Source organism: Gopherus evgoodei, chromosome 2 (genome assembly GCF_007399415.2).
Source record: "Gopherus evgoodei ecotype Sinaloan lineage chromosome 2, rGopEvg1_v1.p, whole genome shotgun sequence".
In the NCBI taxonomy this organism is placed as follows: Eukaryota; Metazoa; Chordata; order Testudines; family Testudinidae; genus Gopherus; species Gopherus evgoodei.
Window position 1 is genome coordinate 273,119,898 of NC_044323.1, and position 17,246 is coordinate 273,137,143.

General features: G+C 43.3%; 1 protein-coding gene across 3 annotated transcripts in view; it reads left to right on the forward strand.

Annotated features, from left to right (window-relative positions):
* Positions 1-17,246, forward strand: part of DEPTOR (DEP domain containing MTOR interacting protein) — a 110,610-nt gene that overhangs the window by 19,578 nt on the left and 73,786 nt on the right. For all 3 annotated transcript variants that reach the window (XM_030553753.1, XM_030553752.1, XM_030553754.1), the window contains exons 3-4: positions 12,013-12,191; positions 15,214-15,337. In XM_030553753.1, coding sequence (XP_030409613.1) covers positions 12,013-12,191; positions 15,214-15,337 — 303 coding nt within the window. The remainder of the gene's footprint in view (positions 1-12,012; positions 12,192-15,213; positions 15,338-17,246) is intronic.

The following is a 17,246-nucleotide window of genomic DNA, read 5'->3' on the forward strand; positions in this document are numbered from 1 at the left end:
TCAGACAGAAGTGTATTTAAAGAGGAAGGATGGTCTTGCAATTAAGACCTGATAGGGATTCTAATCCCAGTTCTACCCCAGTTTTCCTAGGGAATTTTGGGAAAATCACTTAGGGCTAGATTATGCCTGTTCAACACAGCCCTGCTTTATGGGTAGTGTGGAGCTGCACCTCTCCACGGAGAGGCAGTGGGAGGAGACACCTTCCGTCCACTCCCCTCTCCCGCTGCCTGAGGGAGTACATAGCCTGCTACACACCCTTCAGGAATGTAGCATATACACACTCACCCTCTTCCTAACTGGCTGATGTGGGAATGGACCCTGTGACAAAGAGGCCCATTAGCTGCTGACACAGAGTAGTGAACTGCTATCAGGCCTGACAAACTCACTACACCTATCACATTGCTGTCATAGTATTTACCTATGAAGAATGTTGTGTGAGGTATCAAAAGAAAGCTTATATTAAACTGGTTATTATAAGCTTTGCACATTGTATGTGTGGGCAACAGTTAAATTGTTGTATGAATATACTAAGAATGTTTAAACCGTGTAACCAGGCACAGCTGATTAACAAGTTCGTTCAAGACAAAGGAATGTTGATTTGCCAGTCTGCCTAGCTCTCTGATATATGCAGTATTGTTGCAGCCATGTCAGTCCCAAGATATTAGAGAGAGAAGATGAGTGAGGTAATATCTTTGATTGGACCAACTTCTGTTGGAGAGAGAGACAAGCTTTTGAGCTTACACAGAGTGTCACAGCTAAATGCGAGGTGGAACAGAATGTTTATCATAAGTAGTTACATATTTCAAGGGACCATTCAAGGTCCACTTGAAATATGTGTTAACTACTTATGCTAAACAATCTGTTTCACCTCTTGTATTTCTCTGTAGCACTCTGAGGCTACGTCTTCACTGCCCGCCGTATCGGCGGGTAGCAGTCGATTGCTCGGGGATCGATATATCGCGTCTCATCTAGACGCGATATATCGATCCCCGAACGTGCTTATATTGATTCTGGAACTCCACCAACCCCAACGGAGTTGCGGAGTTGACATGGGGAGCCGCGGACATCAATCCCGCGCCGTGAGGACGGTGAGTAATTCGATCTTAGATACTTCGACTTCAGCTACGTTATTCATGTAGCTGAAGTTGCTTATCTGAGATCGATTTTCCCCCGTAGTGTAGACCAGCCCACAGTATGTTTCCAGGTTCCAAAGAAGAGCTCTGTGTAAGCTCGAAAGCTTGTATCTTTCACCAACAGAAGTTGGTCCAATAGAAGATATTACCTCCCTCACCTATCTCTTTGATGTAAATCAAGTATTGGGAAAGCCAGAACAAAATGGGAGCTGCATTTGTATATGAGGCAACAGGAAAAGCCATATTGATAGGGGTGTGTGAAAGCAGGGGAAGGCACCGAAGACAAAACCACTCTCTTTGGTGCAGGGAATTCAATTGTACCTTTCCCTTTCATGGGCTTCCTAAGTCCGGGGGAGAGGTCTAGCCCCTAAATCCATCTCTGCCTCAGTTTCCCTATATCACAGCAGTGGTGTTACACTAAATCCATCTGTGTGTGTGACGTGCCCTGATACTGTGGTGAAGAATGTCACAGAAAAGTCTGTGAATAAGATTGCTCCCTATTTTTTTTAGGTGTGCATTTAAAAATTACAAGACTTTTCCTTTTATTGAACCAACTTTTATTGGTGAAAGAGACAGGGTAGTCCCATTGACTTCAACTGACCTACTTCTGTGCTTGAAGTTCAGCATGTGTGTAAATGCTTTGCTGGATCAGGGCCTAAATATCTTGTCTGTGTTTTTGTTAATAAGGGGCCAAATTCATTCCAAGTGTAACTTAGTTGAATTTGTTGGTTTTATACCAGGGCAGATTCTGCCCTGTGCTGGCTGAACTGAATTTGATTATCTACTCTGTTACATCAGTTTAATAAAATCAGTGAAGTTACACCAGAATAAAATTGGTGTAATGGAGTGACGAATCAGGCCCTTGTATTCTTCATCTGAATCTCTGCTTCTTTTCATATGCTGGACTAGAAAGACACACTTTCTGTGGTTTATCTTTTCTTTTTTCAACAGTAATTCTTAACAGACTTCTTAATTTATAACCAGCCAATGGCTTCAGCTCTTTGAGGCTAAGCGTGACTGAGTGACAAAGAATTTTTTTTTTCTCTTTGCACACCTGGCACAGAATAGCTGAAAAAATGCTCTGAAGAGTTGGCTGTGTATCTTGGCACCTTCATCCCACATTGCAGACACGGCTACCTACATAAATTAGAGACAGGCATGGTGTGCAGAACTGATTTCAGAAGATGCTTTAAAGACAACCTTTATTTCAGGGGACAGAATTTCCTCCCTTGCCACATATACTACCAGAAATATCTCCGTCCAGTTTCTAGTGTAGCTCACTGGTTTCAAGACTGTTCTAGCTGCTATGAATATTGGGTATCAGAACTACATAGTCTCATAGCTGAGGCATAAATAGAAAGAGGAACGCGTAGCTGGAAAGTGTCAGTGGTTAGTTGCTGAGAATTGGCAGGCCTGTGTGGAAATGCTTGTCCTAGGCGATAAGCATTGCATTTCCAGAATACCTTTACCTAGGACTCTGTGTGCAATGTTTATATTTTCACGGACTTAACATTTTTTTTGGCTGGGAAGAGAGAGAGAGTAAGGGTTTAAATCTAGAATAAAACTATAATATTTAGGTTTTGCTTCTATCTGGAGAGGGGCAGTTTTGTCTTTCATTGGGGCTCTTTAGGAGCAGTGGTGCAAGTGGAATCCATTTCTTACCAGTACGAGGGGGGCAGCAGCTAATGGGGGCATGTGACCTCCTCACATGACCCTCCACGTGACTCCTCCCAATCCCAGCCTGGGGCCCCCATGCTCTCCCCATCCCCTCCCCATGATCCAGCCCCCAGGGGGCTCTGTCCTCCTCCTGTTGCACTGGAGACTTCAGAACCGCAGCAGTGAAAGGAGCAGAACATGGGCCTGCTGGGCACCCCAGGCCAGCCGCTCCTCTGGAGCGGCTCTACTGCCCCAGCCCTTTTATGCAGGGTCTCCTCCGTTTGTACAGCAGCCCTGCCAGCGAACAGGGCTGGGGGTGGGGGCAAGGCTGGGGGCAGTACAGTGGCGCCGGAGGAGTTGCTGGCGTGGGGCTGCCTGGTGGCCCCATGTTCTGCTCCTCCTGTGTCTTTCTGTTACGTGGTACCAGCTATAAATACCTAGCTGGTAAGGCGTACTGTACCACCCTACTTGCACTGCTGTTTAGGAGTCACTGAGGGAGGGTGCTGACCCAGTGTCTCTGGCTGTCCTTGCTACAACCTCTCTTCTCTTCTTGTCCAGCACTTCCCACTATTTGGGCAGCTCTGTTCCCAAAACCCAGCCATCTCTGGCAGAAAAGAGGTTGTGGCCCTGCTTTACTCCAATGCAACCTCTTTGCTTGTTAGATGTTCTAGCAGTCTGAAACCTGCAGTGGGTTTTATGACAGGAGAAGCTGGTGCAATCTCACAGCAAACCTGATCCACCCAGTATTTATCTGTTAATTTCAAAGGAAGAGATTGTGGTGTTATGTGGTGCCAATTTTAAGTTTACAAAAACATATAAAGAGTTAAATGATGAATAATGAATAATCCCTTCCCCTCCGCAGTAAGTGTTTGCAGGGGTTTGCAGGTGTGGATTTTAAGCTCTTCTGGGGCAGGAACCTTTTCTGTGCCGTTTCTGTGAAGCTCCTAGCTAGCACATTGGTGAACACTAGGAGATAATTAATAATTATTAAGAGACTCAGCTGTAAACTGTTCATTCACTGGGGGTTTTGCTGTTTAAAAAGTTTGCAGTTCTATGGCCACACACAGGTCTTACACTATGTGATGACATATCTGCAAAAGAGGCCTGATCTGGTGAAAATGAAGTGGGGTCAGAATGATACAAAACTTTCTCATATGCTTTTGTCTGAAATAAGCATATCAGAACCAAACTGTATAATGCCAGAGCTTTGCTGGGATAGGTGTAGTGACTATGTAGAAAGTGCTACACTGACAACATAGGAAGTGCTGGAGGACCAGTTACCAGTCGTTTCAAAAAAGGTGGAAGAAACCTTTGCAACGGATATGGCAATGTTCCTGCAATATCCTTGAAAGACCTTATTATATTGTTTATGTATTATTGTGGTGTGGGATTAAATGTAACCTCTCTAGGGAGGAGATGTGACAGCCGTTGCTACCCTATTCGATATCTTTGGGGTCCACTGTTTTAAATGAATGGTTTATGTATGACTGTGTTCGACTCCATGGGGGAGGGCTATCACAGCTCCTCCAGGAACTAAAAACAGTGGGTGGGGATTAAGGCAAATCAGCAAAGTTGTGTGCCTCTCCCTCCCCCAAAATGTACTGCTTCCTGGGGATGCTCACATATGCTAGTTCAAACTAGATTCTCCAGAGACTGGCAGACAAAGAAAGAAGTTTTCACACAGAGCTGAGGGGAGAGGTAGATAAGCTGGACGATAGGAATAGGGTTCAGAGTGACCTAGACAAATTGGAGAATTGGGCCAAAATCTGATGAGGTTCAACAAGGACAAGTACAGAATCCTGCATTTAGGATGGAAGAATCCTATGCACTGCTACAGGCTGGGGACTGACTGGCTCAGGGCCACCCTTACCCATACGCAAAGTACGCACGCCCCAGCCTCCGCTCCGGCTCTTCCCATGGCCCCCACCCCTGCTCTGCCCCTTCCCAGCCCCAACCCCAACCCCACACCCACTCCCCTGAGCTCTGCAGCATGGCCAGGCCTGCACTCTTTGGTGCTAGGAAGTGCAAACCTGGCCCAAGCCATGCTGCCAGTGAGTGCTGGGGAGTGGTTTCCTCCTAGCCCCCAAGCCAGCCCTGCCCCCCCATGGGGGGGCTGCGTAGGTTCCCAGAATAGCTAGGGATTGTCCTGGACTGGCTAAGCAGTAGTTCTGCAAAAAAGGACCTGGGATTACAGTGGACGAGAAGCTGGATATGAGTCAACAGTGTGCCCTTGTTACCAAGAAGGCTAGCGGCATATTAGGCTGCATTAGTAGGAGCATTACCAGCAGATTGAGGGAATTGATTATTCCCCTCTATTCAGCACTGGTGAGGCCACATCTGGAGTACTGCATCCAGTTTTGGGCCCCCACTACAGAAAGGATGTGGACAAATTGGAGAGAGTCTAGCGGAGGGCAACAAAAGTGATTAGGGGGATGGGGCACATGACTTATGAAGAGAGGCTGAGGGAACTGGGCTTATTTAGTCTGCAGAAGAGAAGAGTGAGGGAGGATTAGATAGCAGCCTTCAACTCTCTGAAGAGGGCTTCCAAAGAGGATGGAGTGTAGCTGTTCTCAGTGGTGGCAGATGAAAGAAGAAGAAGCATAAGAACATAAGAACGGCCGTACTGAGTGAGACAAAAGGTCCATCTAGCCCAGTATCTGTCTGCCGACAGTGGCCAATGCCAGGTGCCTCAGAGGGAGTGAAGCTAACAGGCAATGATCAAGTGATCTCTCTCCTGCCATCCATCTCCATCCTCTGACAAAAAGAGGCTAGGGACACTATTCCTTACCCATCCTGGCTAATAGCCATTTATGGACTTAACCACGATGAATTTATCCAGTTCATTTTTAAACGCTGTTATAGTCCCAGCCTTCACAACCTCCTCAGGTAAGGAGTTCCACAAGTTCACTGTGCGCTGCGTGAAGAACAACTTCCTTTTATTTGTTTTAAACCTGCTGCCTATTAATTTCATTTGGTGACCCGTAGTTCTTGTATTTTGGGAATAAGTAAATAACTTTTCCTTATCCACTTTCTCCACATCACTCATGATTTTATATACCTCTGTCATATCCCCCTTTAGTCTCCTCTTTTCCAAGCTGAAGAGCCCTAGCCTCTTTAATCTTTCCTCATATGTGACCCTCTCCAATCCCCTAATCATTTTAGTTGCCCTTTTTTGAACCTTTTCTAGTGCCAGTATATCTTTTTTGAGGTGAGGAGACCTCATCTGTACACAGTATTCGAGATGTGGGCGTACCATGGATTTATATAAGGGCAATAACATATTCTCAGTCTTATTCTCTATCCCTTTTTTAATGATTCCTAACATCCTGTTTGCTTTTTTGACCACCTCTGCACGCTGCGTGGACATCTTCAGAGAACTGTCCACGATGACTCCAAGATCTTTTTCCTGATTAGTTGTAGCTAAATTCGCCCCCATCATATTGTATATATCATTGGGGTTATTTTTTCCAATGTGCATTACTTTACATTTATCCACATTAAATTTCATTTGCCATTTTGTTGCCCAATCACTTAGTTTTGTGAGATCTTTTTGAAGTTCTTCACAGTCTGCTTTGGTCTTAACTATCTTGAGCAGTTTAGTATCATCTGCAAACTTTGCCACCTCACTGTTCACTCCTTTCTCCAGATCATTTATGAATAATTTGAATAGGATTGGTCCTAGGACTGACCCTTGGGGAACACCACTAGTTACCCCTCTCCATTCTGAGAATTTACCATTAATTCCTACCCTTTGTTCCCAATGATCTCAAGTTGCAGTGGGGGAGGTCTAGGTTAGATATTAGGAAAAACTGTTTGATTAGGAGGGTGGTGAAATACTGGAATGGGTTAGCTAGAGAGGTGGTGGAATCTCCATCCTTAAAGGTTTTTAAGGCCTGGCTTGATAAAGCCCTGGCTGGGATGATTTAGTTGGTGTTGGTCCTGCTTTGAGCAGAGGGTTGGACTAGATGACCTCCTGAGGTCTCTTCCAGCTCTAATCTTCTATGTTTCTATGACTTTTGGATAAATAGCCTGAGTTTAAACTGACTCAGATCCTTCTTTCTGAAACAGCGTACAGACAGGACCTTCTGTTCAAGGGGGTGGGGGAGCGCTCCAGTCCTTGTGGAAGGGTTGGAAGGACTTAACCTATGGAGCCTCATAAGATTGATGAATGACTTCTGGTAGGCTTTTTGGCATGCATGTGGGTTCTTCTATTGTTTTTAATATGCTTTCTCTGTAATCTTTTCACTTTAAGAATAAATGTGCTTCCTTAGAAAGAGCTCTGTGATGAATTGTAATTCATAGTATCTGGAGAGAAGGCAAATTGCAAGTGCTGGCCTTTTAAGCAGTCTGGCTTACTGGGGATATCACTGTATAGGCAAAGAGATGTGCATCTGGAAAAGCCCTGGTCAGGAGGGAGAGAGACGCAGTTTTCTGCCCAAGAGAGCTGATAGCTGAAGAGTTGAGAGCCTAGAGTAGGTGCCTTTGGGGGGATCATGGAGGGTGGGAATACAGGCGCAGTTGCCCTGAACTGTGATAACCTCAGAAAGGATAATTTCCCTAATAGAAAACTTAATGAACAAATGCTACTAGGAATGGTTTCTTCCCAGGGAGATAGTGACTAGTTTTTGGTTTCTCAACCAAAAAGCTCAATTTTTCCTTTAAGTAATGCTTATTATGGTTGCTCTGCCAGTCCATGTTTTGCCTGGTAAGGAAATGACGGATTGTTCTGGATGAGCATAAAACAGACAAATGTGCAAGCAAAGACCTATACATGCAAATATGTAAATGTTAAATACAGTGTATATTTGCTGGAAGCTTGAATATGGTAAATGCATACAGATGTGAATTTCAAAGGGCTAAATATAGTATACACTTTTTACTTTCCTGTTAGTTTTAGAGACCTGTGGAAATGCTCTCACTTTTTTCTTCAAACAGGGCAGAATGTGTCCCCCAGTACAAAATGTCCTTGATGCCATCTTGAGTAATATGAAGAATTACATTTGTGTGATACTCTAATACCATGAGGAAGGCGGGTTTCTTGTGGTAGTTATAGTCGAGTTGCAAAGTATCAGTGGCTGGACGGTAGGTGACTCTTTGATCACTCTTCAAAGGCCTCTGGAATCAAGATTCCTCCACCTTCTTTAAGTTTGATGAGTGAGATTTGCTTTGTGAATCAAACTTGTCTCTAAGTAGCAATTCTTTTTATAGCTACTTAGCTAGAGAAACCATGCTTGTGTTCTTGATCCACAGGGCTGACCACTGAAACACTTTCAGAATGTCAGAGTCCAAACATCTGCTCTGTGGAATTAAAAATAGATGCAGTAAATGTATATGGGGCTTATACATCATGATTAACACTAGGTCTTTTTTAAAAATGTCTTTAAAGTAACTCTTCGCTTAAAGTCGTCCCGGTTAACTTTGTTTCATTGTTACATTGCTGATCAATTAGGGAACATGCTCCTTTAAAGTTGCGCAATGCTCCCTTATAACGTCCTTTGGCAGCCACCTGCTTTGTCCACTGCTTGCAGGAAGAGCAACCCATTGGAGCTAGCTGGTGGGGGCTTGTAATCAGGGTGGACTGGACCTCATCAGCTCCCCCATCAGCTCCCTGCTCCCCTAACTTCCCTGTGCTGCAGCTGCCCAGTGGGCTAGCAATTGCCGGCATTGAGCTGTCTCTCCCCCATTGCCATGTGCTGCTCCCTCCCTCTGCCTTGGAGCTGCTACCAGAGACTCCTGCTTGCTATGCATGGGAGGGGGAAAGCTGGGGGATAATGTCAGGGTGTACCCCTTCCCCCTGCTCCTGCACCCCGCTTTCCCCATTTCCATAGAGCAGGGGGTACATACGACAGGGTTCAGGACAGAGGGAGCTTCAAGGCAGCAGCTGCAGTCTCAGCAAGCTGATCTAATTAACAAAGCAGTGTACTTAAGATTGGGGTCAGCTACTTAAAGGGGAAATGTCCATCTCTTGCTTTCAGACACACAGTGTATGTCTCTGTCTCTGTCTGCTGTGCTCTCTCCCCTCCCTCCATGCCTGCTGCTTTGTCGAGTGAGGCTACATTAACAACCAGTTAACCCTTGAGGGCTCAGCCGAGTGCTAGATCATCGTCTAGCAGTAAGGCATTCCCTGGGAAATATCCCACCCTCTGACTTCACCACCTCCACCCAGCTTCACAATCATCATCGCTGTGTGCCAGTATTAAATCGTTTGTTTAAAACTTATTGTGTGTGTGTGTGTGTGTGTGTGTGTGTGTGTGTGTGTGTGTGTGTGTGTGTGTGTGTGTGTGTGTGTGTGTGTGTATTTTTCAGGAACGTAACTACAATGTTAAGTGAGGAGTTACTGTATTTTGTTCTGTTCAGTTAGGAGCATATAGCAGGTTCAGAGTAGTGGGCTAGCTACTCTGTGGCTTAATGGTAGTGCTATACGTTGCTATGCAGGAGGGTTGGGTTCCCTTTCTGGTGTCACACCTCAAGCCAGTTAGGCCCAGAAGTAGTACAAATAATTTCCTCATCCCCGCCTTGGGAAGGGAGAGGTTTGAGATACTTGTCACATAATGTGATGTCTGGAATAACAGTTATTTCCCATTCCCATTTGATACTTGTGGGTAAATGCTGATTCTTGCTTGGGGAACACAGTACCAACCTTGATACTGGTGCCCTTTTAACTCATATCAACGCCTTATGTAAGTGCAAATAATTGTGAGAGCCTGATTCTCCTTTTATGCCAGTGTAACTCCATTCATTTACTTTTATACAATAGAAGTGAAAGAGTGATCAAACCCACTCTGTGCATATAGATATATTGATACTGTATCAGTATTGTACTTTCAGATGACTATGTAGCTTACAAAATGGACATAGAACACTGATAATTCCAGGATCTTTAAATAAAAAGTGCAGACTTTTCCTTTAAAGCAAGATGACAGCTGTTACTTTGCAGCTGGAAAGTAAGCAAAGACATATTTTAGCTTACTGTATTTCACAGTGCACAGATGACCTATCGTTTGTTTTAAGTACACTAATTTGATTTGTCTGTGGTTTTTAACTTAAAAGTATTCATTTTGATAGTGTTTGTAAAATTGCCTCTTAATCCATACTACGTACTTGGGGGAGGGGGAGCAATCTAGTTTGAGGATAAATATTGCAAATCAGAAAAGTTGCTACATTACTATTTGTGGATGATTTTAGGTAAAAGCCTTATTTAAATCTTATCTCTGACTCAGTAATGGCATCAATAACATCCTCAGCTGACTTACGTCCCTTTGGTGGGTTTCAGAAGGAAATAGTGTGATGCTAGGGCCTACTAATACCACACTGAGAAGAAGGATGTACTAGCGGTTAGGGCCCTACTCTGGCGACCCAAGTTCAATTCCCTACTTGGCCACAGACTTCCTGCATAACCTTAGACAGGTCACCTAGTCTCTCCGTGCCTCAGTTTCCATCTGTAAATAGGGATAATAGCATTGCCCTAGCTCCCAGGGGCATTTTGAGGATAAATACATTAAAGGTTGTGAGGTGTTGCTATACTGAGGACCATATAAATATTTTAGACTAGATTAGTTAGTCAGGAATAACTGTTGTTCATCTAGCATTGATTTGTACATGTGGCAATACTTTAAACTGTTCTACCTTTTTAGGCTACTTGTTTCCTGAGGACAGCCCCTCTGTGGCTACACAGTGCCCCACTGAAGTCAATGGGACTTCACTAGGGTGAAATTTTGGCACCATTGAAGTAAATGGCAACACTTCCATTGATTTCAGTGGAACCAGAATTTCACTCAGAGCACATAAAGTAACATATGTGTGTAAGTCTTTGCAATAGGAGCTCAAGATTCCTCTCCACCCCGGTGATGTGCTCAATAGAGCGGTTCCTGTTTTCTCTTCATAGTTGTTATGGATAAATGGCACTATAAAAAATTCAGTAGTTATCAGTAAAATTATTCATTAAAAGTGAAACGTCATAAATAAGAATGCAGTTAACTTCTATAAAATCTCTGCTTGTTGTTCTGTAATAAATAAAAGAGATAACCAACAGATAAATACAAAATAAATTACCAGTTACGTTAATTTGGGAAAACGACTTATCATAAAGCTACTGATCTTAAAAATCTTTACTTTCTGTGATCAGTCCAGATACTCCCACATGAGCTTTTTGCCACCCATACCAAATGTATAAGAAGCATTTGCTGGGTTTGCTTTCAAAATGGTGGGTGGGATTTTGCAGCTGTCACAGCTCTGATAATGAAGCTCCTCCATTGCCAGTTGCTGAGATCCCATAGAAAAGAAAGTAGCTGCTGTGTGTTAGCCCACGTCCAGACTAACCCGCCGTATCGGCGGGTTAAAATCGATTGCTCGGGGATCGATATATCGATCCCCGAGCGCGCTTACATCGATTCAGGAACTCCATCAACCCGAACGGAGTTCCGGAATCGACACGGAGAGCCGCGGACATCGATCCCGCGCCATCTGGATGGGTGAGTAATTCGATCTTAGATATTCGACTTCAGCTACGACTTCAGCTACTTCAGCTGAAGTTGCGTATCTAAGATCGATTTTCCTCCCCTAGTCTGGACGAGGCCTCAGACAGTGTTGTGTGGAAACTGTCTAGATGCTGACTTCTAAATGGCAAGCCCTGAACCTAGTATGTAGCTTCGAGAAAATATAGTTCGATAACCAGCGGAAGTTAAAAGAACGGCACCACAAAGAAACTGCAGCCTAGTCCACCGAGTGGGGTTAACGAATCTTTGGCAGTGAGCTTTCCCAAAATAATACAGTAATTCAAGCATATTAAAGCTAATGTGCAAGAATTAGTCTCAGTTTATGCTGTAGTGTTAACATTTAATTTTATTGAAGCACTAGGGCATGCATTTGTGTTTAGCAGATTATACTGAGAATTACATCTGCTTCTCCTCTTGTTTGTTTTCCACAAGAACTGAAAATTCTCCATATGCTGGATTTAAAATTATCTTTGATATTGTTTCTTTTCTGCCTTTCTTTCTTTGCCCAGCTTAAAATGAAAATAGTCAGTTGCCAATTTGTGTTTGTATTCTCTGCCTTTCAGCAGTCTTGCCACTATAACTTTTTATAATTAGGCATAACATTTATTGGGGTGTATGTGAATTGTGTGACTGTCAGACTCTAGCATGTTACATATGAAGAAGTCCTTTCCTCCTCTGGTTATATTGATTCTCTTCAAAGCTTATTAATAATGTGATTTGACCCACAGGCTCAGACTGCATGAAGAAAAGGTAATTAAAGATCGAAGGCATCATCTCAAGACATATCCAAACTGTTTTGTTGCCAAAGAATTGATTGACTGGCTAATTGATCGCAAAGAGGCCTCAGACAGAGAAACAGCAATTAAACTTGTGCAGAAATTATTGGATCGCAGCATTATCCATCATGGTGAGTGAAACAGCAGCAGCCCCAATTATTTTCATTTTTTTCTTGATAACTGTGATGCAATTAAGGGTAACTCCTGACCCTGTTTCTGCAGTTGAAGAAGGCCTCTGATTATTCTGCTCTATGTGGGTGAGGCAGGGTTCGGGAATTCCCATGGAAAAGGGGGTCCTAATACCCCATGCCTTGCATATCTCTGCTCCATGGGGACTCCCATACATGCCAGTGTACGGGGTGACTAATAGAGATGTAAGGGTGAAGCCATGACTACTCAGGTCCATTGTTCATTTCCCTCTGTAAAGGGGGATGCAGTTGCTTCAGACAACGCTGTTGCCTTAGTGGCTAAAGAGCGGCTGCACCTGTACTTTCCTGCAGCAGAAGGGATTCTGTTGTCTGTAGAACTCCTCTGTATGCTAACATCTAACTACCTGGAGGTGGGGCTGCTGGAGGGGAGGATTTCTCCTTTAGTAAATGAAGTGACTGCAGTGAAACATGCTAGATGCAACATCCTTTCTTCATAAACTGAAGTTGTTCTGTACCTTTTCTCTTGTTCTGTATCATGGTGATCCTGTAGCTTCGTTTGTATTGAAAGTTACATGCATTATTTGTGAAATGTGGACACAAACCACTATCAAATCACAATAGTAATATTTATATACTCATTTTACACCTGTGTAGGCTACAATGTAAAAGTCAGTGGAGAATCAAGCCCTTTGTTTCAGTGCACAGTGTTGTCCAGTTAAAAAGTCAACATATGAAATTGCAATTTTCCCATCTCTTTATAACAGGGAATAGAGGAACTTTTGTAATTGACATGTTGTCTTTCTCCAGAGACATCTGTAAGTGCGCAAGCACTGCTGCAACTGTCAGCAATACATAAACAATACCTTAATTAAAGGGATAAGTATGCAGACGGAATGTGTGCCATTACTACCCTCTGCTTGATTCAGAAATTAAAATTCTGGGTCTTTATGGAACCTCAGAATTGAGGTAGATAATTAAAAAAACAGATACAAAATAATTATAGGGGCTCCAAATGCCGATTGCTTTATCCTCTGTTGAAGAAATGTCAGTGAATAGTTTACATGGAGGTCAGAGTAACTTAATTTAATTGAGCATATATATATCTGAAAGTTTGTTTAAATCTTTAATAAAACTTTAAAATGTTTTCCACCTCAGAACATAATCCCAGCCTGCTCCTTCCAGCTAGTGAGGAGCCCTTGACAAAAAAAGATGTTAAAAAAATTAAGTGCAAAATTGCTATTTTCAAGGATTTTCATTCAGTGACTTCAAAGTTAATGCAGCTGTTTCAAGCATACTCTAATGTAGGACAAGTTCAGATAGCCTAGTAATCCATGTTCCATAGGGGCCTCTTATGCCACCAGCAGTAAGTTAAAACGGTAATGTAATGTTTAATGCTCATGCACTAGTGCCATATGGGGTGGAGGATGAGTCTGTGCATGCTGACTGAAAGCTCTGTGGTGATAACAGCTTGGTTGGACTGTCCCCCACTTTACCTCTGTCTTAGTTGGAGCTCATTTCAGTCCACCCTCTCCGATTTAACAAGACTTTCATCAACTGTTTCCCTAAAAACGTTTTCTAGCTCGCAATACATTCCCCTTTGCCTCTCCCACTCCCCAGCTGGCATGGCAGAGCAATTTGAGAAGTGGAGAAGGAAGGTCATACAGTGAATCTTAGACCTTATTCTGTGTCTTTGCAACAAGTCTCAGGTTTGCTTGATCCAGCCCTGGATTAATGTAAGTGACAGTCATAGTTAGCCAGTCCTTAAATTACTGATTCATGGTTTTTAGGAAACACCTGATTTAATCATAGAAGATTAGGATTGGAAGAGACCTCAGGAGGTCATCTAGTCCAACCCCCTGCTCAAAGCAGGACCAACACCAACTAAATCGTCCCAGCCAGGGCTTTGTCAAGTTGGGCCTTAAAAACCTCTAAGGAGGAGATTCCACCACCTTTCTAGCTAAACCATTCCAGTGCTTCACCACCCTCCTAGTGAAATAGTGTTTCCTAATATCCAACCTCGACCTCCCCCACTGCAACTTAAGACCATTGCTCCATGTTCTGTCATCTGCCACCACTGAGAACAGCCAAGCTCCATCTTCTTTGGAACCCCACTTCAGGTAGTTGAAGGCTGCTATCAAATTGCCCCTCACTCTTCTCTTCTGCAGACTAAACAAGCCCAGTTCCTTCAGCCTCTCCTCGTAAGTCATGAGCCCCAGGCCCCTGATCATTTTTGTTGCCCTCTGCTGGATTCTCTCCTATTTGTCCACATCCTTTCTGTAGTGAGGGGCCCAAAACTGGATGCAATACTCCAGGTGTGGCCTCACCAGTGCCGAATAGAGGGGAATAATCACTTTCCTTGATCTGCTGGCAATGTTCCTACTAATGCAGCCCAATATGCTGTTAACCTTCTTGGCAATGAGAGCACACTGCTGACTCATATCCAGCTTTTCATCCACTGTAATTCCCAGGTCCTTTTCTGAAGAACTGCTGCTTAACCAGTTGCTCCCCAGCCTGTAGCAGTGCATGGGATTTTTCTGACCTAAGTGCAGGACTCTGGACTTTTCCTTGTTGAAGCTCATCAGATTTCTTTTAGCCCAATCCTCTAATTTGTCTAGGTCACTCTGAACCCTACCTCTTCCCGCAGCTTAGCATCATCTGCGAACTTGCGGAGGGTGCAAAATCACATGTTTTTGCCAGATAGGTGTCTTTTGCTATGCATTGCTATTGCAACATCCATTGAAATGAATGGCTGGCAGGCTCCAAAAGATTAAAGATTCTGTTCGGATAATTATCTAAAAGTTTGGATTCCAGAAGATAACAGTCTTTTATGTGTGGGGACATATTTGTACAATAAACAATTTTGGGGTGGAGGAGACAGGACTGTGCTATGTATATGCCTATTCTATTTTTGAGTTCACTAGTGATGATTGGTATCTTGTTGTGATTGTGTTAGGTCTTTAACATAAGCGTGATCATTTCTGATGTTACTTATTTTATGTTTCAGTTTGTGATGAGCATAAGGAATTCAAGGATGTCAAACTTTTCTACCGCTTTAGGAAAGATGATGGAACTTTGCCACTGGATAACGAGGTGAAGGTGTTCATGAGAGGACAGAGGCTATATGAAAAGTACGTTGCATGCAAAACGATAGCATGTTGACCGTATTAGCTTCCTTGTAGCACTTTGTTTCACATTAGATTGCAAGTCCTCCTGTCTTGAATTGTAAATGCTTGAATAGTCCCCAATATGAAGAGGTTCCGATTCTCACTGGAGCCTACACTATCACATAATAAATAATAGCTGATGTGGCATTTAAAAGTGTAAACCAGGGACTTAAAACTGTCAGATTGTGGCCTTAATAGTAGATCTAATTTTAGTTAACAAGAAAAACTAATCTTCACTGTCAGCCTTCACTATTTCCACAGAAGACAGATTATATTAAAACAAGCTCCAAAAGCAGTCCAGTGCGTTTAATTAAGAGTTGAAACAGATGGTTATGCTGAGATACTGTATATCCAACTGGATTACTCGGGTCAAATAACTGAGAAGTTTAACCAGATTGTCCACTGTAGAATTAATTTAATTCATTCAAGGCACAGGGAGTTGTAACATGGTAGTTTCAGGCAGAATGAATAAAATGTTAACATTGACTGTACAAAAGTGTGAACAGATGTATTATTTATTAAGATGCTTGAAGTATTATTCTAGACTGACTCCAGCTTTCAGGCAGTACACATGTGATTACCTAGGGCAGCAAGGCCCAGCTCCTCAGAAGTATTTAGGCAGTCAATTGCAATAAGCGTTAGGTGCCTAGATACCCTTAAGGAACAAGCGTACAGCAGCCATGTGAGCCACTGTGTTCACTTGGTGTTGCATCAGTACTGTTTCCCTGCTAGAATAAAGTCTTAAATGAAAAGTTCATACAGAGAAAGTTAGTAAAGGCAAGAATAAAACCTCCATTAACGTAAACCCCATTCCAGCAACTCCAGCTGTACTTACATGCCCAAGTCTCCAGATAGCTGTCCCTCCTTCTGCTTGGCCTAAGGAGGAAGAGGGCAGTGGAGGAGCAGTGGGAAGCACCCAAAGGGAGAGGCAAAGGATAAACAAGGTTAGCAGAACCTGCCAAATCCTCAGTGGGAGGTTAACTTTACTGCCATGCAGCAGGGAGAGTAGCTGGCAACTCCTCTAAAGCATTTACTTGGCCTACAGTTTGTATCAGAGCAGGCTTCCTCAGTGCATGCTGAGTAGCAGTTTGTGCCAGCAGCTAACATTGTAAATGGACAGTCTCCTGAAAGGTATGAGAGGGGAAGTGCGATTAGAAACTTGGTCAGGAGAGAGGCAAAGCCCCCAGGAAACTGGGGAGAGTGTGGCAGGTAAGGGCAGTACAGTCTCTGCATCAGCTGTGAGCCTGAGGTAAGGCAGGAGAAATGGAGACACTTCACAGCTGCATGTGCATTCAGGGTTGGATTGGAGGAACAATTTGGGGTGCCGCCTGTAAACAAGCCTTATACTTTGTCATCTGTGCACCGTGTGGTGCTGATATAAAGTGTTGTGAAGTTGTCCTGTTTTTCCTATTTAGCGAAGGACTTTTGACTATGAATGTCTTCCTTTTATTGCTTTTTGGCAACACTTTGACATACAGAAGCCAGAGCACAAATGTCTTTGATTTTTAATTGAAAAAAGAAGCAAATTACATGGCAAACTCTATTTTGAATACAGTAATTGACCACTTGAGATTGTTTTCTCAGATAGAGGAGAACTGGGAGATTTCACTGTTGTGGCCAGATTTAGAAGTTGCAACTTGGAACTTATCTTTGGAACTCAGGAAAACAGTGGAATACAGACACCTCAGACGCTCACATTTTTATTCTATTTCTTCAAAGCCTTGTAGAGAGCCGCAGAAACGGCTAATAAAAACATTTTTGTGAATTATTTTTAGGATCATAGTTGGTAGAGTTGGGAAAGGTCCAGAATCCATCCCCCTAGCAAAGTTTCTCTTCTACTCCCTTAAAAAACAAGTCATGCAGTGGCCTAGAC